General features: G+C 50.2%; 1 protein-coding gene across 3 annotated transcripts in view; it reads left to right on the forward strand.

The window, feature by feature from the left end:
• Nucleotides 1-25542, forward strand: part of LOC147632786 (ARM repeat superfamily protein) — a 106000-nt gene that overhangs the window by 45226 nt on the left and 35232 nt on the right. For all 3 annotated transcript variants that reach the window (XM_086807657.1, XM_086807656.1, XM_086807658.1), the window contains 4 exons: nt 5005-5147; nt 5242-5358; nt 5505-5685; nt 25417-25508. In XM_086807657.1, coding sequence (XP_086663783.1) covers nt 5005-5147; nt 5242-5358; nt 5505-5685; nt 25417-25508 — 533 coding nt within the window. The remainder of the gene's footprint in view (nt 1-5004; nt 5148-5241; nt 5359-5504; nt 5686-25416; nt 25509-25542) is intronic.

The following is a 25542-nucleotide window of genomic DNA, read 5'->3' on the forward strand; positions in this document are numbered from 1 at the left end:
GGTGCTATGAATGGACACTGATCTGGCAAGAGCCTCGACTACGATTGGTGGTGCTCCCATCTCGGCTCTAATAATCTCATGTGGTACCGGGGCACTGTGTCAAAGGCCTTGCGGAAATCCACAAAGCCATAGTAGATCCTCCTCCCATGTGCTCTGCCCTCCTCAGTGATAGCCCTAAGGGTAAAGATATGATCCAAAGTAGAGAATCTCCTCTTGAAACCGGCTTGTCCGTGAGCTCGGACCCCTTGTCTCTTTGCCCATCTGCTCAACTCTTGCTCAAGAATAGAGGCATATAGCTTGGCCAGCGAGTGACCAATCATAATGGTGCGGTAGTTAGTCGGCAGGCTCGGATCTCCAGACTTGAGTACCGGCACAATCGTGGAAGTACTCCAAGTCCCAGGAAACCCCTCACACATGGCTCTATTAAACATGAGAGCTAGCAATTCTACAATCATATCTCTAGCATGTATGACATGCTCGGCTACAATGCCCTCATGATCCTGTGCCCTCCCTATATGCAATTTGTTGATGGCCCTCCTCACCATCTCTGCTGTGAAGAAGGTAGAAGTGGGTGGACAAGGCTCTGGAGGGTTCGGTAGTGGTGGCTGCTCTGATACTGTGTAGAGGGAGGCTGCATACTCGCCCCATGTATCTGGAGAGGTAATGGTCGGAGGTGGGGGGGGTGCTCTCTAAGCATTCTCCAGGCCTCCCCAGAATCCTGACTAAAAAACAACTGATAGATGTCTCTCTCCAGCCGAGCTAAGAATGCTCTCTTCTTCCGCCGAATGAGGGATCGAAAGATGATGCGTGATTGTCTATATGTAGTAACACCTGTGGCCACCTCTCTCTGTAGCCGGGCTTTGAGCTCCCTACAGTCATCATCATACCAACTATTCTGGGGCATGCTCCCAAGACGTGGTCGTACTGTGGGCTACGTGTGTGGGAAGGCCGTTGAGAGAGAGAGAGAGAGAGAGAGAGAGAGAGAGAGAGAGAGAGAGAGAGAGAGAGAGAGAGAGAGAGAGAGAGAGAGAGAGAGAGAGAGAGATTTTATTAACGTCTTCCAAAAGACCGAACTCGGCCTATGAGACAAATCGGAGTACCTGTATGGGGTACCCTCTATCATCCCAACAAAATGAAAAAGTGCTGAACTAAAAAGCTGAATCTGGGTGTGCAATAAGTACAATGAGTGGTGAAGGGGATGGAGCTCTACTACTAGGAGAATGCAAAGCTAAATGCATGGAGTATGCAATCATGATATGCGACCTAGCTAGCTCCATCCTGTACCATACTGGGGGGATACGTCAGTGAAGGGGGTGTCCACAGCTCCCTGAAGGACATGCCTGGGTGTGCTCTGAAGCGAGCCAGTCGCTCCGCACCCTCTCTGTAAAACTGAGCTCTGATCTGTGTCATCTCTCTCTGGTATAGGCGTGGTGTCCGAAAGCCAGGTGTCCTCTGTCTCGTGCGGGCTCTAAGTGTCTCTTCTCTTTGGAGAGTAATTCCCTGCCGTGTAGGGGTTGGGAGGGGGATGGATCTGTGAAAAAATGTAGTAATCTGTGTCTGTCGCCCCCCCTCTGGAGCTGTCTGAGCATGTAATAATGTCTCTCTGTGGCGCTGTATGTCTAGAATGAATCTCCCCAGTATGCGCTGGTCTGTGCCTCAAAGATCTGGCGTAGGGAATGTGGCTCTCTGAATAAAATGGGGTCTCTCTCTCTGATGGCTGTATATGCTCTGCATCTGCATACATAATGCTCCTCACTCTCCACCTCCTCTCTGCACAATCTGCATACCCTCTCCTCTCGGGGGATCCGTGCTGCTCTGCCAGTCTCAATCTCCAATCGGTGTGATGAAACTCTAAGCTGACCAATAGCCACTCAGGAGCCGTGTGGTAAAAAGCCCTCCATGTATCTAGGCCTCTCTATAAATTCATCATCAATGATACTCATGAAGTGATCTCTGTAGTATAGTATCTTCGGTGGAAGAGGCTGTGTAGGCGATATCCATGTCTCTCATGTATAGAGCTGCCATAGATCTTGTCTCAATACTCTGTTCCTCTCACTATGAGAGAGACGGATATGTGGTGCATCCTTGTCATACTGGAATGGTGGTAGATTATCCATGTCTAGGCCATGCTGCGAGAACCAATGTGTGACCTGTGCATACCATGATCCTCTGTCTCCTGCCTCAGCCAGCTGTCTAGATGCCTCAAAAGCTATGTATGACAATCTGTCCTGTGGCATCTCTCTGAATCTGTCTAGCAGGCATATAGTCTGAAATATGGCCTCTACCATCATAGGAGGCGCAACAAACTCTGCTCGGATAATGTCATGAGGTACTGACGGTTTGTTGCGTATCATGCGTGCCATCATGAGGGCCTGTGGTCTCTCTATCTGTGTCCACCAATGGGTAGCAAGGCCTGGCGCCCATACCGTTGCTCCATACATCAATGCCGGTGTGACTAATGTGTCAAATAGCCACCCCTTCGTCCGGGGCTCCTGAAAATGCGCCTGGTGGCACTGTCTCTCTAGCATAGCCAATGCTGCATATCCTCGTGTCAATCTAGCTCTGGTTGCTGAACCCATGGTGAAGCATGTGGCTGCTGCAGAGAAGGTAACCCCTAGGTACACATATGATGTCACCACCTCCACCTGGCGTCCTGCGAGAGTGAATGTCAGTGACTCCTGCCCTGTCTCGATGTATGAAAGACCATAACCTTGGTTTTCCCAAGGTTCACAGTAAGACCCCCCTGTGTGCAGAAATCATCGAGTGCATGTAGATGCTGCTGTAGACCACGTGGAGACTCAGACACTAATACAATATCAAGATAGAGCATAATATGTACTGAGGTACCTGCTAAATCAACTCCATCTCCGCCTCCCCGTGTAATGAAGTCAGCCACCTCATCAATGTATAACCCAAATAGCATGGGGGAACGGCGGCCCGTCCATGCTGTAGGTGGCGGATAGCTTCCTGTACCATCGAGTGGGTAAAGAAGCTAGCTGTGGTAGGTCGAGGCTCCTGTGACTGAGGTATAGGTGGCTGCTGTGGGGCATGGTATAGGCTCTCTGCATATGTGTGCCATGTTTGTGGGTCTGCAATAGGTGTCGGTGTCCGGGGCTCTCTGAAGTGCCGCCATGAGACAGGGCTATCTCTACTCATGAAGAAATGAAAGATCTCTAGCTCCTGTATCTCTGCGAAGGTCCGCCTTTTGCGGCGAGTAAGTCTCCTCATCTCTCTCCTCGACTCCTGCTCTGTGATGGCTCCCAAGGCTCTCTGTATGTGGAGCGGTGAGTATAGGGCTCTGCACTCGTCATCACACCATCTGTTCTGGGGCATAGTCCCAGGTCTCGCAGGCTCTCCTGAGAGTACACGATGTGGGAAGCTCTGTAATGCAGCCGTGTGTAGGAGTGATGCCAGCTGGGCTGTAATGGTATCCATAGGTGCCAGGGGATCCATGAGTAGGAGCCCATCCTCTACTCTGCCAGTGTATATGTCTGCCATGTCATGTGTGAAGTAGATGGTAGTGTGTGGCGTCGGTATGTGGGGGGCTGGTGATACTGGTGATCCGGCTAGTGAAAATGCCAAGTATGTATGATCTGCCCCAATAGGACAAGGTGGAATGGAGAATGAGGTGACAAGCTGTGATGCCTCCAAAGACCCCATAATGTAGTCTACCACCGTGCCTCCGGTCCGTGTATGACCCCCATGTGGGAAGCATGTCAGCCCTCCTGATCCCGGCCACTGTAGCATCCCGTTATAAATAACGAGACGATGCCTGGCTCCTAACTCTAGTAAGTGGTCCCCATAATGTCCTCTGTCTGGTCGAGTGTCCTCTGATGCCCGACTAGCCCCTATCTCCTCTGGATCCACAGGGTGGAGGATCTCCATGTCATCATAGTCATACACCTCACACTGTCTGCTCTGTGTGTGGGTATTGAAGTCACCCGTAAGAAATGCTTCCCCTAGTGTAGAATAATGCATAATCTCCTTTGACAGACAAGTGTATGGCGAGGCTCCCGTCTCCTCCTCCCACGGCATGTCCTCTGTAATGACATAGGAGGATCCTGATGGAGAGAGAGAGAGAGATATGAAATGAAATCTGTATTAACATCTTCGAAATGCCAAAATGACCTATGAGACCAAAAGTTACAAATAATCTGGTCAGATGAAGTACAAATGTCAGTGGTGTGTAACAGAAAAAAGTTAGAAAAAATCTAAAGATCTATAGATCTAGAGATCAAGAGTAACATGGGAAGATGGGAAACTTGGGAAGCTACTAACAGGGGATGAAACGTGAGGCTCATGAATGTGTGAGGGAATAGACGGGCCCTCAGTGGATGAAATCCCTCATAGGTCGCTGAAGCATGAAGACAAGCTCCTCTGGGGTGAACTGCCTGGAGGGTATCTGCTGGTGATTTGCGATGATCTCTCTAATCTTCCCATGCCATCTGGATGTGCTACGGATACCCCGAGGTCTAGGGCGTCTGTCCTGATGTAGCTGAGAGGCGCGCTCAAGAGTGACCCCTCTGGATGTGGATGCAGCGGCTGTGTCCTGACCCTGCCTCTGCTGTGCTGAAGTGGTGCTGAAGAGAGAGGGAGAGAGAGAGCAGGTCGTGGGTGCTTGAAAGAAGTAAACGCGTGGCTTAAAAAAAAAGTAGCAAGCAAGCTTTTTTAAAGGGGTGCCAGCTTTTTGATATAAAAAAGGAGCAAGCAAGCTTTTTAATAGATAAAGTGGGGCAAGTGTGCTTTTGTTAAATAAGAGAAGGCTACTTTGAGAGTTTTACAATAAAAGCTTTGCTTTTTTTTTTGGAAACACTAAAAGACGGACATCTTTGTCCTTGCTTTTAATTCCCATAGTTTCTCTATTGGTTGTAGTTTAAATTTTTTGAAAATTGTCTTTTTTCCTTGAATTTTTCTGCAAAACCTTTTCTAGTGTTTTCCTTGTTTATGTGCAATTATCCTCTCAATAGTTGGGATATATTCCAATCTTTGTGGGTGCTTTTGCAGGATCCCGATCAATGAAAGCAGAAGCTAACTCAGTCGGAAGACATTGTATACAATTCTTGTCATCTGTCTATGTAGAAGCTAATCCTAGCTACACAGAAAGGGTGGGCCATATTCTTCTAAGTAACATGCTACTGCTCCCAAAGGTGACCGATGCAATGCTGTCATGTAGGTTCAGACATAAAGGAGGCTTTATCTAAATTTTAATTGTTTTTGTTTGATGTTTTTCTTCTTGTGCAGACATGGAAATTGAACCTGGCTGCATTAAAGGTGGCCAAGAATGTGAAATGGAGTTTTTTTAGAGGATTGTCCACAGTGAAAGAGGAAAGTTTGAAGCCTGATGATAGAAATGATAAGGTACCATGCACCATGGTTTTTTTTTGACCTTGTGAAGTATTTGTGATTGGGTTTGGTAGGATCTTAGCTTTATTGAGGGTTTTTTCAAATGTAAGCAAATTTGTCTTTAAAGAGAGTTTTACATATTTCCAGTTGAAATTGTGTAGGAATCAAGGAAAATTTGGCTACATGGTATCAATACAAAGGTGATTGAATCACTAGCCAATGGCTTGTGGGAGGATTCGGACCCCCTTTCATCACAGTTTACTGCCTGTGCAACTAATCATGAACGTGCAAAGCCCTTAATTGTGCTAGTTCTTTTGCAAAGCTTGATAAGAGCTGGCGAAGGTAAAGCATCATGCAAATCGTATTGTCTGCTGGCTCCGGCAGTCTTTGTGAATCGCAAAAGAATTTTACTAGGTGTTTACAGGTCTTCTTCATATATCTTGAGGCTTTCAGTAAAAAATCATTGTGGTTTTCAAATCTAGGTCGAGGTTTTACTTAGCTATATCTATGGGTAGTAGTAACTTGCATGCACTCTCAAGTCAAATTCCGTGCCTTCTCATGCATTGTTAGTGATATAAAATGCATCTCTACCAAAAGACTTGAAAAAATACCATTGATATCCTATAAAGTATCTTTGTGTTGTCCCTTAGGGCTTGGCCTAGTGGTTTGAGCTGCTGCCTTCATCTTGGGAGGTCGGGAGTTAACATCCTTGGGCATCCGCCATCCCCTGTGTGAAGCAGGAGCTGCCTGCACATGGTATGCTCTGTCACCACACCCCTCTCTTTGCATCAATCATGGGATGTGCTTCAAGTTGGGGCAATGTTTTGTACTCAACCTCCAATCCTTCTATGTGAACCAATATCTCTTACCTTGCTCTGAAAAGCCATTTTAGGTAGAGATGCATTGAGCATCTTAGCTGTTTCTGTGATCCTGACCACTTTGTAGTATGATTCAAACAGGATGAGCTAGCCGAATACCCCGCTATGGGAGTGGTTTCACTGAGAATGTGTGGAAAACAACTTTGCTCGGGAAATCTTTGGGGTTTTTTTCTAAACTTCCAAGGAAGTCGTTTTGTTAGCCAAGGCTTGATTGGCAAGCTCCTGATTTCTTTCATCATTTTAGGCACTGCTAATAGGCAGCCTCCTAGGCTTCCAGATTACCCAAGGAGAAAATATCGTGTACAAGCTTTGAGGGCCTTACTCTCCCCACGGGAGATGCCGGATTATCCATATACAAATACCATAACACAATCCAACATGAGGCAACCATAAAATTCAGCGAGTACACAGGCTGTAGAAATACCGAGCCAATAATATAATCCATATACCTCTGTGTGGGTAGTGATTCTTCCCCAAAAACCACGGGTTTTCATGCAATAGAGCTGGTATAACAGGTACATCTCTCCATTGAGCTGGTACAGCAAGAACATGGGCTGGTATTACATGTACAAAATTCGAAACAAGTACAACCCTTCATTCAGTCGGTACATCAAAAGTACATGGATTGGTACAATAGATACAACTCTCAAATCAGTCGGTACATGGATTGGTACAATAGATACAACTCTCAAATCAGCCGGTACATCAAGTACATGGGTTGTTACAAAAGATACGGATACAACTCTCAAAACAGCGGCCGCTACAGCCTCTATTCAATCGGTACAATACATAAATCAGCCGTTATAGGGATGGTGTAGCCATCAAGAGGGTAAAAAAATAAAGAAACCTTCTGTTGAGGGGAGTGAAGGAGTGTAGGAACTATCCACAAGTAGTAGTTGACGAGAATGCGAGCAACCAACATGATAGAGGCTAGTGTGTAGCAAGTGAGCCTCCTCCAAATGAAAAGAGAGGGCTTCAATTTATAGATTTGGGCCTCCCCTGAGCTAAAATGGCAAGAGAAGGCTATAATGACAAGTGGAGAGGCACACGATAGTTGAAGTGACAAGGGTGAAGCCACTTGTCTCACTTTGATCCACTTTCTAACAAGTGTGAGAATGTAACTTTTGGAGGGCCCAGGGGTTTTGCAAAAGACTCGACCATTAATGCAATTAAACACTGAAACTGGTCATAGCCTTAAGCATATGCCACTTAATAGAGATGTGCACAATTGATACTGCATAGAGGCCGGAATGATCCGACCACCCCCCCTCCCCCCCCGCCCTTGGAGTATTTTATTACACAAGGAGAAAATATCATGTACAAGCTTTGATGGCCTTACTCTCCCCATGGGAGATGTTGGATTATCCTTATACAAATGCCATAACACATCCCAACATGAGGCAACTATAAATTCAAGTGGTACACAGGCCGCAGACATGCCGAGCCAACAATATAATCCATATACCTCGGTGTGGATACTGATTCTTCCTCAAAAACCATGGGTCGTCATGCAATAGAGTCGGTACATGAGATACATCTCTCCATTCAGCCAGTATAGCAATAACATGGGTTGGTACAACAAATACAAAATTTTAAATAGCAGGTACAATCCTCCATTCAGTTCAGTACAAGTACATGGGCAGTACAACCATCAAGAGGCTAAAGAAATAAAGAAACCTTCTGTTGAGATCTTTTTCTCTAAAAATATCCCAACTGGTAGCCTATTTGTCATAGGTACTTTGGCAACTCTTGGTATTTGCTCAATTCTAGAAGTAACGACGCAAACAGAATTTCCATCGAACTCGGGCCAAAAATAGTAATTCTCCTAAATTTTAGGAGTGCGATTCTTTGTATTCTAGGATAATTTCTCATTCCCAAAGCTTGTACTTTCCAAATATCAAAGAATCTAGGATAATCCCCCGTTCCCAAAGCTTGTACTTTCCAAATATTTAGACGGTCTCGAGTCCACTAGATCTCTTTCATACTGGGAAATGTCCATGCTGGTGACATCGGGTCTTGGGATTCATGATCTTCTTGGTCTGCCCCTCTAGCTTTCGAGTTCTACCAGCTTTGGGCGTCTGAAACCGATCACGTCAAGTGGGAATAGACTCCGTTGGACACCCACACGCGAAATAGCACAACTTAATATCACAATTTGAAATGGACAACTTAATAACAACTGAAATTTGAAATGAAATAGATGGACACTAGCACTGGGGCCGGAACGGGCCGACCCCCCCCTCCTCAATAGATGATATATTATTGGGAGTATTTAACAAATACAATGCTCCATGGGTTCAAAGAACCAGATGATGTCCATGTACAAATGAATACAGTACCAAACAAGAGGCTTGAAGTAGATGTTCGAAGTAGAACGACCACTTGAGTGGTCCAGTCTCTACGGTCCTATGCCTTCACTGGAATCCGCGGAGAGCGCCCCACGGGTGTTCCAAGACCACGCACAAACAGGCGCTCCCGTACTAACGCCTGGCTCTCCCGATCTCGGCACCTTTGGACCGTAGAGATGCCGCCTATGTAAAGGAGGTGCAACCGCCTGCAAAGGAGAACAATCACCTGCTGTGCAGGACAGCCACCTTCTGTGGAGGAGAAGGAAGAGGAGTAGCTGCCAATCTGAAGAGGAGCCGCCTGGCTGCAGAGTATAACCTGCTGGAGAGGACACACAGTGGAGGAGCAGCCTGTATGGTCGCCTGGCTGTAGTGGAGAAGAGGCAGACGTCTGCTGGAGGGGACAGCCACCTGCTGGAGGAGGCAGCGTAGCCTGTGCAGCTTGTTTAGCCTGCTGATGATGGCACACAGCCGCCTGCAAAAGAGGCAGCGCAGCCTGTGCAGTACAGACACCGCCTGGTTATGCAGAAACGCAGCAGCCTGAGAAGGATAATCACCGCCTGTATGCAGAAACGCAGGTTGATGTGCAGCCGCCTGGGAGCAGAAGTGCAGGTTGATGTGCAGCCTGAAGTGGAGGGAGCGCACCAAAACGTGTGTGTTATTGGGGTGGTCGTGGTGCTTTTTTTGTAGAGGATGGAGAGAAGTAAACAACCACAGCTGGCCGGCTCCCCACGTTTGCATGGGGGCGGCCAGCTTCATGGTGGTGTGGGTAGGTGACCATGCACCCACCCCCACACACACAAAGGTTAAGTGTGGCTCCCCACCTTGGCCCCTATGTGGGTGCCCATAGTGGGTGCCCACTTTTAAGTGAATGTGAATATACAACCTTATAAAACAAAAGGTTAGAATTAAAACTATTACACCAACAAGTGCAATACACTTACCACCTGTTCACATGCAACAAAACTCGTCAGAAGACAGAGCAAACTTCACGACTCACTGGCAGGCATCCCTGCTCAAGAAGTGACACGTCAAGCAGGCAAACACAAAAATACAAGTCATGCGAAAACAGTTTAAAACATGCAAAACATGAGTGCATGTGCAAACAGTATCATGGACATATCTCTCGTTCATGGAACAAGTACAAAATATCTGCCGGGCACAAAAATGGCACGACATAAAACATAAATCCTGGTCTTCCTATGGAGTGACAGTCCCATAGGTAAAACAGAGTTCCAGGCACGGGCCTCCCTATGGAGTGACAGTCCCATAGGTAAGACACGGCACAAATACTGGCTCTTCCATGGCGTGACAATCCCATGGATAGAACATAGTCTAGGTCATACACGGGTGGCACCAGTCTGGCTCCCGTCCATACGACACCATCCTGCTAACACACGGGTGGCACCAGTCTGGCTCCCGTCCATGTTAAGCAAAATACTGGCCTCTTCACATGAGACACCGGCCTGGCCTCAAGTGAACGAGACACAAAATTGGAGATGGACCAAATGGTCGGCCAATTGGTGACAGCTTCATGGTCTTCTTGTGCTTGTGGGTCTTGGGCTTCACGGTCTTTTTGGGCCTGCCAATCTCGTTCTTATGATTCTTTTTGGGATGGTCTCGTTCTTTGCCAAGACGGCTTCTCTATCTAGCAAGTCTTACTGGTCTCTTGATGCATCTAGCTCACTAGCTCACCTTTTGTCTCTATGGAGCTATCATCGGTTGTGTCACGTGCAGAAGTCGTGCCTGCAATGTACCGGAGGCTAACCTGGGGTTTAAATTGTTAACATGGAGGTTAGGCTAGCTAATCCGAGGATTAGGGGGCCCAAAAAATTAGCAAATGCAAGCTGATTATAAGGATGAAGGCACAAAAGTGACTACGAGTTACTTAATCCCAAGTATAGCTTTTATGCTTTTATTGGAAAAAGTTATATAAGTGAGGGTTATGTGATGAGTGGATTGTTTTATTATGTGACCAGATGGTCTGTGCCTAGACCATGGGTGTAATCCACCACCCCCCCTCCCCCCCCACCCCCTCTTCTGTACATGCTTATATCTGAGTGCCAACACAACAAAATGAAACAAATACATTGAACAAACATTACTTTGTTGTTGTTGAAGATCCATGGGTTCCCAAATCTCTCTTCAAGAGTGTTGCAAGGTGATCAAGAGACCCTCAGGGCAGCAATACATTCTGCAACCAGTCCTCACACCTCTAGAAGGCTTGATAGAGATTTTTTGCATCCTTGTCCTTCTCTAAAAAGTCCTTTGTTGTTGTTATTGTTGAAGATCCATCTCTCTTCAAGAGCATTCCAAGGTGGCCGAAAGACCCTCCAAGAATACCTCCTTCCCATGGAAACTAATGAGCATTGGCTTCGGTACATTGAAGATATAGATGTACACGGAGACTTCTGCTGACTATGAAAGAATGAGCTCAAAGAGATCCCTACTCTTGCCAAATCCATGACCATTGAAGGGGAACAATACTCCTGATATCTGTCCTCATACATTCTAGAAGTCTTGATCTAGAGCCATATCAACAAGCCTACCCACCCTTTTAGCATCTTCTCTTCAGCCTGGATAACTTAAGTCTCCAAAATTTTTGATTGAAGAATTTGTTGGGCAACTCTAGGCAACTTCCAAGAAGCCCAAAGCCCAATGGTTCAGGCTTCAAGTCCTTCAAAAGGTCTTCAAGGCGAAGCTTCTACAAGTCTTCAAAGGGATTCCATGATCTTCCCATTCCCAAACTATTGTTATACTGGATGTGATCTTTGTAAAATGATCATTTACCTATGAGATTTTTATTACGCCCCCAACCCCCCTTCTTCTTGGATTAAAAAAAGATCCATGAATGATTGGATGGAGATTAAATTGGAAGGCTTTGTGGATGCTGAATGGGCAAGTGATATCAATGATAGGAGATCTACTATAGGTTTTGTTTTCAGATTTGGAAATGATAATGCTGTAATAGCTTGGAGTTCCAAGAAAGAACTAACTATTGAATCTTCATCGACTCAAGTTAAGTATAGGGCCAGGACTGAAAATACATGTGAAGCTCTTTGATTTTATTTGAGCAGCCTGTAGATATCTTCATCGAAGTCTTATCAAGCGACAAATTTGAAAGGTTTAGATGCATGTTTGGATTACAAGAAATCCATGTGAGGAGTGTCGTGGATGATGAGCATGGCTAGCAATCTCAAATTAATAAGCAATTCCCCCCCCCCCCCCCCCCCACGGGTAAAAGAGATCCTTCTATTAGTAAAAAATCAAACAGCCATAGGCTAAATGTACATGCTCCCTCCAAAGACACAAAGTACGAACCATGCTTACTAGCCTTTGAGTCTATAAGAGAGAACATGTCCTAGATGGAGCATCAGAGTGTAGTGTTGAGCCCAAATCACAATGGCTATTGAACGTCTATCTCGGGACATCTCCACCTTTGCTCCAAAGGGGGTTTGTTGGGTATTTCGGAGTCTTTGCGTGTGTACCCATTGTGTATGTGTACCTCTCTCTTTGTGTACCCTCTTATGTCAGTGTGCGAACAACCCTCGTTTGTGTGTGTGAACACTCACTTATGTGAGTGAGTGAGTGAGCACATGTGAACCAACCTTATAACCACTGAAGTGTTTATGTGTGTAAGCAGTGATGTCACTAGTGTCACTGGCCTAGTGAGTAGAGTGTTGAGAAAGATAAGGCATTCTGCCTATAAAAGCATTGTACCGTGCAATACTCTCTCTCACACACACTCACACACACACACCAGAGTCATGGACATCTTCCATCCCCCTTAGGCCTGTGAACCTATAACCCGAAAACAACAAGGAGAGCCATATAGGTGGCCTGTAATGCCAAGTGATCCATATGGAATGGATGGACTCACTAGGAGGGGTGAGAGTGCCCTTGATGGCGTCGCTCCAACAGGTCCGCTATATATGCCATGCTACAATGTTGCTGATGACCTCCCAACTCTGACTAGTCTCTGGAAACCAAAGCTTTGAAGATCTATCGAGAGTGGGAACAGTATCATCCGTGCAATAAGAGAGTTGGAGAGCCTGGTCTCTGATAGGAACTAAAATGAAAAGCTAAAGCTGTTGATGATCTCCCAACTGTGACTAGTCTGTGGAAACCAAAGCTTTAAAGATTTATCGGGAGTGGGAATAGTATCTCTCCCCACGGGAGATGTCAGATTATCCATATACAAATGCCATAACACAAGGGCCTATGAGACCAAAAGTGGATATATTGAGCCATGGAAAACTGAAAGAAAAAGTAAAATAAAAACATTTGACAATATATGTGATCAATAGATGATACTGTGTAGAGAGAGAGAGAGAGAGAGAGAGAGAGAGAGAGAGAGCGGTGAAGTGGTTGGTTTGCATCTCCCTCATGGCAAGCAATTGGTTACTCAAGCCCTTGCGGATGACACTTTTATGTTTCTCAGGGCCGAAAAAGCCAATATAGATCGAGCAATGGAAGCTTGGAATAATTTTGCATTGGCTTCTGGACTGAAAATAAATTCAACAAAATCAGCCCTCATTGTATGCACGGAATTTGATCTTGAGGCATTAGGGTGGCAAGGCCGTGTGGTGCATACAGGAGACATTGTTCGTCATCTTGGGTATCCGGTGGGTGTGGATGTGGACCCCCGAGCGCTTCTTGCTTGGATTTATGCTCGGATCTCGGATAAATTTATGTATTGGAAAGCTCAAGGGTGGCCTATGCACGTGAGGGTTAAGGTAGCTCAGGTTATTATGCTTAGCATGATTTCCTATTTTTTGCCTTTGCTACCTTGGACGCACAAATCTCTTCTCCGTTTGGTTGCTCCCATTCGGTTTATGCTGTGGAAGAGGCAAGGAAATATTATGGGTCAAACATGGATAGCTTGGAATCACATTACGACGCCCAAAAGAATGGGTGGGGTTGCTTTACTGGATGTCCGCTTGCATATGGTGGCACGTAGGTGGGCGCTTTTTCAGGATATGTGTTTGCAGGAGCAGCCTTGGGTATTCATGGCTCGTGACTTGATTGAGTTGGAGGGATTGTCACATGGACGGACACGTGTGCAGGCTTCATGGTGGGACATTGTGAATGCGGCTCATCCTGTCCGTATTTGCTCATCTCACATTTTATCGCATATTCTCCTTTCTTGGCATGAAGTTCTACTATTGGCTCGGTGGGATCCTGGTCATGAAAGACTACTTTTGAACTCTTTGCAGTTCGAAACATTTGTGGAGTCGCGTGTCATTGTTTGGCCAGACAGAGATGCTTCACGCATACGACTCAACCGCATGGTTAGGTTAGGCTTGGTTAGAATCCGAGATGCTGTGATACCTGGTCGTGACAGGCCATATTCGTTTCGTCGTATTCGGCAGCACTTTAGGGTTCCTCGGACATTTCAGCCACTATGGGGTGACATCATGCATGCAGTTGAGCCTTTTACTCCATTGCCTCGGCCATCTGCAGATCAGCCTTGGCTTGATTGGGCACTATGTAAATCTGGTGACTTGATATCACTTTCAGCTAACCAGGTCTATCATAAGCTCGTATCAGAGAAAGATTGGGTTTCAGCCAAGGCCAATAAGGTGTGGGGATTGCACAAGTCTAAATCATGGTGGCAGAAAACTCTTATGCGTGGTTGGCGGTCTAAACTCTCTTACCAAGGTAAGGTTTTCATTTGGAGGATGTTGGTGGGAGGGTTACCTACACGGGATCAGCTCAGCCGTTGTAAAATTACATTGGCCTCTTGCTTTTTTTGCACGACATGCACTGAAACAGTTATGCATCTGTTCATGAGTTGTCTAGTGGCCCGTCAGATTTGGTCTTTTGTCTCTCGCATTTGGGAGGCAGTAGAGAGGTCTACTGTTTCGGCTCATCAGTGGATATTTGGGATTTGTCCTCAAGTCATTACTTCGGACAGTCACCTTGTGATATTCCATTTCCTTAGATGGACAGGACTTTGGCATATTTGGACTACACGAAATGGGTTCATCTTTGATTCCTTGTCTGGAATACATGGGCACATTCTACGTATCCGCGGTTTGCTGCTTTGGCAGTTTTCTTCTCTTCTCTTAGCTCAGCTACTACTGGATGCAGATGTTATTTCATTATGGTCTACGGCGGCTCGGCTTGCTCATCTTTGATGCTTTTATCTGGGATGCTTATTTGGCTAGGAGGCTTTCTTATTAGTGTACAAGTTTGCATGGTCATGATCCTTTAGAGGATCTTTTGTGGGGGGTTTTTTGGGCCATAGGTTCTGTGTGAGCCATGTGGCTGATGTACATTTTTACATATAATATAAAACACCATTTCACGAAAAAGCGAGAGAGAGAGAGAGAGAGAGAGAGCGCTTTTTGATTGTCTTTGCAAATCAATTGCATCATAGTTTTTTTTTTTTGGAAAAACGATCCTTCTATTAGTTAATGAGAAAACGCCATAAGGCTACAAAGCTCACCTCGCAAGGAGGGATAAAAACACAGTGAACACCTGAGCTCCACCCCCGTGGCTGGCCGCTTTCTGGGGGGGGGGGGGGGCTACCTAGTAGTACATGTGGGAGGTGAGAAAAGCAAAACTGGAGGCCTATAGTGCCAAGTGACATCCTCGCCCCTCGCGGTGAGGAAAGGGCCAGGCTGCCAAGTGCGGAGGAAAGCCTTGCGGCGCCCTCTCATGCGATCTGAGTCGCCCTGGAGTTTCCCCAGTGTCCTCTCAAGGTGTGAATGATGTCCACCCAGAGGGCCTGTATGACCTCCGTCGGTGGAGTCGCCTGGCGGTCAATGGCCTCCCTGCATCGGGCTCTCCATATGTGCCAAGCCGTCATGCTGCTGATCATCTCCCATCTGTGCCCGACCCCCTTCTGAGGGGCTGCCGAAGAGAAGTCTGGCGTCGGAACCACCGCCATCGCCCTGTCAGAGACCTGGATGGTCGCACTGCCAGGGACGTCCTCATATCCAAGGGCCAGGCCGCTGTCTGTGGCCCAAGCCACCGCACCCCACGTCACCAGCATCTCACCTGGTGAGCCTGCAAAAACCATCCTGAGAGCGCGCTGCCAGACCTGCTGTGCCTGTGGGCAATCCCATAAGCAGTGCCGCTGCGACTCCTGTGCATGGCCGCACCGAGGCAGGACGCTGGGTGTCTGCCAAAAGCTAGCCAAGCCCCCACAGCCTGTCCTCTATGCGCTGTGCGCCAGAGAAAAAGCGTCACCTTCCGGGGCTGGAAGCTGGCCCAAAGGCGCTGCCAAAAGTCCCTAAGAAAGGCAGGGGAGATCCCCTGTCGCCGCCAATGCTCGGCCGCCGCCGGGGTGCTCGCTATCCTGTGCCTCTGAATCCGCCGCCCCAGCCTCGCTGTGTACTGAAAAAAGGGGATGCCTGGGCTGGTAGGGGCCGAGTAGGGATCTCGCCAAAACCACTCACTTGGATCCCACTGAAGGCGAATAAGAGGCCTGCTGTCCCAAGCCCATAATCTCCAAGAACAGTCCTCCCCTATCGAGGCCGGTGAGGGGTCTACATGCCACTGTCTCTGATGAAAGCCGACCACCCGCACCCTCTGAAGAATACAACCCTGGAGCCCATCCAAATCTAGTCGTGTCCTCTGAAGCTGGCCACCCTCTCCCACCTCGAAAGTGAGTGGGGCGACTCTCTCCGCTGTGCCGCAGACCGCTAGAAGGATCTCATGCCGAGTAAAGACACCCATCCACTGTGGAGGTGGAGGGTCCTGTACTGGGGTCCGCCACTCCCGGGGGATGGCTGCCTCAATGTCCTGTCTCATCAACTCTCTGCCCCTCATCCCACTGAGTCTCCTCTCCTGAGCCTCTAGAGGCAGCTCCTGAAAACATATCCAGTTGTCTAGGGACTGGGCTGGGCCGGAGCTCAACGGGCCCCACGACACGTGAGACCGCGATCCAACCATATGGCCACTGGGAAGTCGAATCAAGGGGTTCCAGATCAATGGCTGCCTCAGGCGCTCCTCATCGGTGCCCGGGGGAGTCTGGAAGAGTGACGGCCTCAGATGCGCCCAGGCCCTCAGAAGGCTAGCTGCAAAACGCTCCTCGAAGCCAAGGCCCACTCCTCTGGATCGTTGCTCTGTAAAGATCCACCTGATGCTGGGGGTCCAGGGGCCGCTAAGAGAAGGAGTGCGGCTGAGCATCCTGGAAACAAGAAACTCCTTCCACGGCTCAGCGCGCCTGGCAGGAGGCCACGAACTACCAACTTGCCAAGCAAAGCTCGGCTTTGGCAAATAGGATCAACAATGCCCAAGCCGCCTCTCTCCCTCGGCTGAGTGATCACAGCCCATGCCACCTTGGCCCTGGCGGGCCGCCCGTCGCCACCGGACCAAAGAAAGTTCCTGATGAGCCTCTGCACCTGGCCAATGCACGCTCGAGAGAAGGCCCAGCAAGAAGTGATGTACCACATGGTAGCAAGCAGAACCTGGTTGGCCACAACTACTCGGCCAGCCAGAGATAAACGAGCGGTACTCCAATACAGAAGCTTCTTCCGAATGCTCAGAAGAAGGGGGGCTATCTGCTGCTCCGGAGATATGTCAATGTCCACATAGCATCCCAAATAACGCACTGTAGTGCCGGGGGGCAGCCACTGAAAACCATCAACTGGCCTCCAAGTCGGGGGGGGGGGGGGGGGGCATAGAACTGACCCACAACCCACACGACTTGTGCCAGTTGATCAAAGCGCCCGAAGCTCTGCAAAACCTGTCCATGGCTGAGGCGAAGCGGCGGAGGTTCTCCTCACCTCCCTGAAGATAGACAGCAGTGTCATCCGCAAACTCCGAGTCTAGGAGCTCCTCCAAGGTGCGGATGGGAAGCTGGAGGCCCCGCAAACCTGTATCCTGTGCCGTCAAAAAAGTGCTCATGGCCTCCGCCACAAAAAGAAAAAGAAAGGGCGCCAAGGGCACCCCTGCCGCACCGAGCGCGAGAGCTGGAACCTCTCTCCGCGCACGCCCTGTATCAGCACCTGACTATGAGCCGAAGTGTAGAGTGCAGAGACCCCACGGATCCACTGAGGGGGGAAGCCCATCCTCTCCATAGTGCCTTCCAAGAAGGCCCAGTCCACCCGATCATATGCCTTCTCGAAGTCGAGAAGGAGCACTGCCAGATCCTCCTGCCGAAATCTAGCCAAAGCCGTAGCCTCCCAGAAAGAGAAGATGTTATCCAGAATGCTCCTATCCTGGATGAAGCCTGTCTGCGTGGAGTGGATGATGTCCGGAAGGTGAGGCTGAAGCCGCCTGCTGATCGCCTTAGCTAGGACCTTGTAGGCCGTGCCTAGCAAGGTGATCGGTCTCCACTGTCTAATCTCCAGTCTGTCTCCTCCCTCTTTGGGGATCAAGTGAATCAACCCCTCTGCCATGCTGTCCGGCATGACTCCCGACTCCATAATCTCCTGGAATGCCAATCTGAAGCCCCTATGTAAGAGGCCCTAGTACCTCTGGAAGAAAGCCACTGAGAGACCGTCCTCTCCTGGGCATTTGCCCCGAGGTAATGCCTGAAGAGCCTCCTCCAGTTCCGTATCCGAGAAGGGGGAGAGAAGGGAGTGCTGCAAATGGGCCGGCACAACCGGTCTCGTGAAGCTCCAGATTGCCTCCCGAGCCTCTCTCACCCTGTCATCTGCTGGCTCAGCAGAGAGAAGATCCCTGTAGAAATCTGTGGCTATCGCCCGAACCCTGGGGGGATCCACCACAACCTGGCCATCAGCCTGCCGAAGACGCCTGCGACCCTCTCGTCTGAAGCGAGGCCCTGTCGCCTCAAAGAAATCTTGAGTCACTCTGTCTCCAGCCTGTGTCCAAAAAGAAGCCCGAGCATGGAAACGGAACTCCACCCTCCTCTCCTCGATGGATCTGATCTCAGTGCGAGCTGACTCCATCTGCTCTGAGATCCAAGGGCTCGTAGGATCCCTCTTCTGGAGTCTCTGGAGGGATGCTAGACTCCTCCGTAGGCTCCTCTCCTGCTCTCTGAAGGCCTCCAGACGGTCCAAGGCAGCCTGTCTGAGCATCCGACTGATCTCCTGCAAGCCACTGGCAAGATCGCTGGCTGCCGATCCTCTCCTGAACTGCAGCTCCTGCCAGACCTGCTCAACTCTGATCGCAATCTCAGGCTCGTCTATGAGACAATCTGGAATCCGGACGCTCTGGCCCCGCTCTCCTCTTGTAGGGTCCTCGATCTGGAGAAGCACTGGAAAGTGGTCTGAAAACGAGGAGCCTGCAAGTATGCCCACAGTGCCGCCTCTATCACAAGCCCACTCATCAATGTAAAACCTGTCGATGCGGGAAAGGTTAACTCCTGTGGCCCGTCTATCCGAGCGCGAGAAAGATAGACTCCCCTGCAACCTGCCAAACTCCGGGAGAGTCCACGGATCCTAGCCTCTCACCTGCAGCACTAGTTCCTCCCAGGCAGCGAGCTCCGGCCCATGAATGGTCTCCTGGCTGCCCCCCATCCTATCCTCTGCATCCTCCAGCATGTAGCAATCCCCTCCTAGGCACCCTTGGTCTGCCAAGGGGAGGGACTGCCTAATGGTGCTCCAGAACTCGGCTCTCCCGGTTGCCCCATTAGGGGCGTAGAAGTTGAGGAAGCCAATGCGGTCTTCCCCAACCCGAAGAATGATCCACTGCGCTCGACCCTGGACCAGAGTGCCAGAGTCCACAACCTCGGATAGAAGCTGCTCGCTGACTGAGATGCATACTCCACCCTGGTTCCCCTGGGAGCCATATGCCGGTGACCAAAAAGTGTGACTCCTGCCTGGCAAGATCTTCCCGCAGGTGCGGGTACGCCCGGCAGAAAGGTGGTGCTCCTGGATGAAAAGGATATCTATGGGTCCTCCAACGAGAGCCCTCTGGATCTCCTGGCGAAGTCTGCCCCGACCAATGTAGCAGCGATGTCCACCGAGACCCTGCATGTTCCATGAGAGGATCCTCATGGATGAGCTATGGCAAGTGAAGCAGCCGCCACTGGCTCACCCCTCTCAGCCGGCCCGAATGATCTGCCCTCCACTCTGTGAGTCTTGGGCGCCGGCTTGGAGGGAGAATGGTCACTGTCTGTCCTGGTGCGGAGTCTCTCCAAAAAGAGGGTGACCTGTCTTTGTGTCCAGCCCCACTCCGCCTTCGCCCTGTCCAGGGCATAGGCGTGAGACCAATCCTCTGCATATATGTATCTAAAGGTAGGCTGCACCCTCGGGGCGGCATGGAGGAGAATCAATAGCACCGCCTCAACTGAGGTGTGGACCGGATCCGCCCGCCAATCTCCTATACCAAACAAGCTCATGCGGGCTGAGTGTAATCGGGTCTGCAAAAGGTCCGTGAGCCCCAAGTCACTGAAGTGGTGAGAAAACTCCAGTATCTGATCACGCAAAACTTCCTCTACAGAGTTGCAATCCCATGCTGTGTCTGGGGCAACACTGAGAGGAAAGGAGAAGGCCACCATGCTTGCTCACCACGGAAGGAGAACGAGAGGGATGGCACACCACGCAAACTCGCAAGGGCACGACGAGTGTCTCGAACGGGCCAGCATCCAGCTGGAGGCACCTGAAAAAACCGTAATCCACTGGTAGCCCCATCACTCGCGGGGGCCCCCCAGGGAGGCCCCCGCGAGAGAACTCTGTGGCGGGCGAAGCTAGATCTCCACCGGCCCGGAGTGGCGGTGGAACAGCCGCTGGACTGAACTCTGGCCTACCCAGCTGCGCTGTCCCGGGGCAGTGGGTGGTCTGGCGGAGTATCCTGGAGAGGCCGAGGGAGGGATGGGGGCTCGCGGCGAGGAGGGGGGAAAGCGAGGAGAGGATGGAGAGGCATCTGCCAGAGGATGGTGTCAGGGGGGGCCGTCGGGGGAGGCAGGAGGGGGGGGCTGGGGGGGAGAGGGGGGGTGGAAGGAGTGCTCTCTGGGTGGGGAAGGGGAGCCGGGGGTCGCAGAGTGCGGCCCGGGATCCTCAGGAATTTGCTCCAAGGAGGGGGCGGGGCCCCCCGCGGGGGGAGGCGGGAGCGGGGTCTCCACGTGGGAGGCTCCACCAGCGGCCTCAACGGGCACTGAGTCTGAATCCTTGTCCATCGGGGTGGGACCTGCTGGCCGCCTATCCCTGACTGGAGCATAAGTGCGGGTAGGTGCCTGTACGCCAGCCGGAGTCGCGTGTCCGCCAGCCTGTGCTGCCTGCTGACGTCTGCGACGGTCCCTACGGGCCAGGCGTTTCCGCCGGCGAACCTCCTGCCATCCGCCAGCCTCTGGGTCTGCGCGGCATCCTCCGCCGGGGCCTACTCGTCAGATGATGGCGCCTGCTGTGGGCGAGCCAGGGATGTCCGGTCTCTGAGGTGGATGGCCACCCCTCGGGTCTCCTGCAGGGGGCCTAGAGGCGGCATAGCGTGAAGGATGAGCCCCCTTGCGGGGACAGGCGCGTGCGAGATGGCCCATCTCCCGACATGTGTAACACTGGCCGGGGAGGCCCGAATACTCCACGCGCTGTATCAGATGTCCTCCAGAAAGACAAGGGAGGAGGATCGTCTTCGGGAGGGACTCCGGTGACGGAACCACAACACGAATGGCCGGGAGTCCTGCTGCCCGAGCAATCACTGAAGCCGCTGTCTGAGGCGTCTCCACCACCTGCCCGAACGCCTTGCCAATGGATGACAAGAGGGGCAAGTACTCCCTACGGAGTCCAGGAAAGCAGATAGTGGCGAGGAAACGTGTCGCGCCTGCTAGCGGGTCAGAAGCGGGGTCGAAACCATGAGTCCATGCGCGCCAGGAACGCCCGGGATGAGCGGAGGGCAATGGGGGCTCCGAGCCAGCACCATCTGAGCTGCCTGGGGGGGACTCGAAATCCACCTGGTAGTAGCCATGTCCCAAAAAATCTATGCTGACGATCTTGGCGGGCACGCCAACAAGGCTGCCTTGCAGAAGGTCGCGAAGCTCTCTCCGCATCGGACGGCTACCCACTATCTTGCAGACCAAGGAGGAGGCCTCAAGAGCGGATACTGTGGAAACAAACAACTGAAGATCTTCAGCTGTGAACTCCAGACGGAGACCGGAATCGGCAGGGGTAGTCGGAGCGGCTTCCATGGAGTCCTCCAGAGGGAAAAGGCCAGAAACCGGGGTCACCAACGGGAGGGACACAGCCTTGCGAGGAAAAGGAGAGGCGGAGGGCTACAGGATAGCGGGGGCGGGGTTTTGGGGGGGGAGGGGGGAGCTAGCGGTGGGGGGAGGGGCAAGACGGAAGGGGAGGAGAGGGAGAAGGCGGAGGGGAAGAGACGCGCTGCGGAGGAGAAGGCGGAGGGGGGAGAGGTGGCGGGGGAGAGAAGAGAGGCGGAGGAGGAGGCGGCGAGGGGGGTAGAGAGGCGGGGGAAGGAAGCAAGCGGGGGGGAGGGGGGGGGGGGATGGCGGGGGAGGCAGTGTGGAAGGAGGCGGAGGAGGAGAAGGCGGGGGGGAAGAAGGCGGGGGAGGAAATGAAGAAGGAGGCGGGGGGGCGATGGCGGGGGAGGATGCGAGGCGGAAGGCGGGGGAGAGATGGCGAGTAAGGGCGCAATGAAGGAGGCATGAAGGAGGCGGGGAGAGATGGCGAGTAAGGGCGCAATGAAGGAGGCGGGGGAGAGGACGGAGGAGAAAGCGGGGACTGGCGGGGGGGGAGGGGGGCGCGACGGCGAGAAGCAGCCGGGGGGGGGGGGGGGGGGGGGGGGGGGGGGGGAGAGGCGGGGCTCGCAGGCGAAGTCGTCAGTCGGCAGCCTTAGCTATGGTAAATGGAAAATGGAAAATGGAAAGAGAAGTGAAATGGAAACTGTATTTTTGAGGGGGCTAAAACAGGGAATACCCTATTTTTCTTGAGATCGATGTTGGAGTCGTTCTTGAAACTACTCTGCTCCTTATATTCCCACCTGGCTTACACAAGAATTTTAGTGAAGGGGTCGCTAACAAGGTCACCACCCAACAATAGCTCTAGAGCCCAATATCCAAGTGTTTGGCTGGAACTTGGTCCTAGACTCCTGGACATAACAGTATTGAGAGTGGGAATAGTATCTCTCCCCATGGGAGATACCGGATTATCCATGGTACCATTGTATTACTTTTGGTCTCATAGGCCCTTGTGTTATGGAATTTGTATAGTGGGAACAATATCTTTCCCACGGGAGATGCTGGATTATCCATATACAAATGCCATAACACAAGGGCCTATGAGACCAAAAGTAATACAATGGTACCATGGATATACTGAGCCCTGGAAAACTGAAAAAAAAAGTAAAATGAAAACATGTGACAGGACATGTGATCAACAGTTGATGAGAGAGAGAGAGAGAGAGAGAAAGTCATATTAACGTCCACGGAATGCCTTGAAGGCATTATGGGACCAAAAATCGGTACCTCACAGTCATTACAATCCACTTCGGGGTGCACTTAGGCACAAGCAAAAGATTAATGAAAACCCTAGGATGATAAACAACTATCTGTGATATAGAAAATGCCGATGGCACATTAGAATGCTAGTCAATTGGGTCTAGGCTTACGGAAGTCCTTGATTATTGCCCTTCCGTCATGGTAGACTGCCCACTTTCCAGCTTGGCGGGCTGCTCGGACTTTGGCGTGTTCTACACTTTTGTTTTTAAGCTGTAGGGGAGTGAGTTCATCAGCTAACCAGAGCCTTGTGCCCTGTAATGATTTGGAGTGTCGGAGAACTTGGATCTTGTCTTGTTTATTGTGACATTTCTCAATGGCATGCTTCCCTTTCTTGACAATGGTCCATGGGTTGCCTATATCAATGAGGGGGAGGGCCTTACTGAGGTGCCTCCATAATCTCCATGTCTGAGATGCATTCATCTTCATCAATTTCCATTTGCTCTCTGACTCCTTGCTCGTCCCAACCCTCCGGGAGTCCACCTACTCGGAGGTGCTTAGCAATGCTTTCTCGCAGTTCTTCTTCCTTGATGGTTGACATGATTTCTGCGGTAAGATGCTGCTCCATACCTTCTGTAGCTTCAATGAACTCTGCTTTGGCTGCATGAATCTGCTCGTGAACTGCCTGAGCTGGGTCAGGCTTGCCCTCAAGGGAGGCCAGCCGGGTTTCAATTTCAGTGAGCTGATCCTTCAGCTTGCCATTCTCCTCTTCTTGCAGCTTATTGATTTCTGTTAGGAGGAACACCTCCCATGAGCTCGAGCTATGACTGGTTAGGTTGAACTACTTTGCCCATAAGGGGAGGAGCCACTAGCTAAACTGGGCAATGGTGGAGCTGCAGACACTAGTGCCACTCGGGGTTAGCGGCGTAAATAACAAGTAGACACCACATGTGATCTAGGCACACAAAAGGGTGACATGTAGTAACACACGCATAGAGGTGGCACAGAAGACGACAAGATTGGAGCATGCAGGTTCATGAGTAGCAATGTTAGAGAGTTCAGCACAATAGGGAAATAGGCTTTGATACCATTTGTTGGATCAGAAGATGGGAAAGAGTAGTGTAGAGATTGGTGTTGCCAGGGCATGAGCGTGCGACTTCTTTGGCATCGTGGATCGCTGGTAGGGCTAGGTCGTCTGTACCACGTGCATCTGTATCATCAGCTATGACAAGGCGGGCTCCCTATCTGAGGTAACCGCCATGGCCTGGTAGTGCCTTGCACTAGGCCTGGCGTAAATGAGCAGAGGCGAGAGGCAAGAAGCGAGAGAGAGAGAGAGAGAGAGAGAGAGAGAGAGAGAGAGAGAGAGAGAGAGAGACGCAATGGCGGCAAGCAAAGGATTATACTTGGAGTGCTTGGAGAGCATGCTTGCCAGGAGGGCGAACGCGCAAGTATCTACTAAGGGAAGGCAGACGCCATCGACTCAAGAGAGAGAGAGAGAGAGAGAGAGAGAGAGAGAGAGAGAGAAATGAAATGATATATTAACGTCTTTAGAAGGCCAAAATGACCTATGAGACCAAAAAGGTTACAACAATTGGTGGATCTGATACAATGTCTACGGAAGACCGCAAGGGTCTATGAGACCAAAAGTAATACACTGGTACCATGGATATACTGAGCCATGGAAAACTGAAAGAAAAAGTAAAATGAAAACATCTGACAGTACATGTGATCAACAGATGATCCTGTGTAGAGTGAGATATGCTGTGATTAGCAATGACAATACCCGCCTCGGCCAAAACCGATCTGATGGTGGAGTGAATGTCAGGCCTTTGTGATGGGAACATGTCATGTCGGCAGAGAACCTTACGAATCCGTCTTTGTGTGGTGGAGGCCCGAGGGTCCTGATACTTTGGGTCGGGGACGTGTGGCTCGTAGAATGAACGTCTTTGCAAATCAATCGCATCATAGTTATGATAAAAGGGAAATGGAAAATGGAAAGAGAAGTGAAAATGGAAACTGCATTTTTGAGGGTGCTAAAACCGGGAACACCCTATTTTTCTTGAGACCGATGTTAGAGTCGTTCTTGACACTACTCTACTTCTTATATTCCCACCTGGCTTACACAAGAATTTTAGTGAAGGGGTCGCTAGCAAGGTCACGACCTAACAATAGCTCCATAGCCCAATATTCAAGTGTTCGGCTGGAACTTGGTCCTAGACTCCTGGCCTGATCAAGGTCTTGATCAGCAGGCCAGGAGTCTTGATCTCCTGGGAATCCTCCCAATTAGAGTTACTGAGTTATGAGCAATCTATATGTAGACCTTGATTCAGTAATAAAAGCAATTGCTATTCAAAGCACTCTCAAGTCACTATAAGCCTAACTTCATTAAAAACAGCATGGTAATGGCAGTGGGGGACTTAACATGCTCCTTCAATAATTAGCAACACATCTAGCATTTGTACAAATAAGGCAATAGGTCGTAGGCTGAAGTGCCATGTCTACTGCTTCCTTGTCAAGAGGGTAACTATGGTTGTGTTTGTGCTTGTAGGATTGACATGGGAGCTAGCGAAAATTTATTTGGGGTTCTTGAAGCAAGAGTGGATAGCAATGGAATCTAGTGAGGAGTTTTCAACATTTAAGGTATATCTCAATGGCACAGACCATGCATGTTCAT

This window comes from Cibotium barometz, chromosome 13 (assembly GCF_041138505.1).
Source record: "Cibotium barometz isolate CiBa-2024 chromosome 13, ASM4113850v1, whole genome shotgun sequence".
Lineage (NCBI taxonomy): Eukaryota > Viridiplantae > Streptophyta > Polypodiopsida > Cyatheales > Cibotiaceae > Cibotium > Cibotium barometz.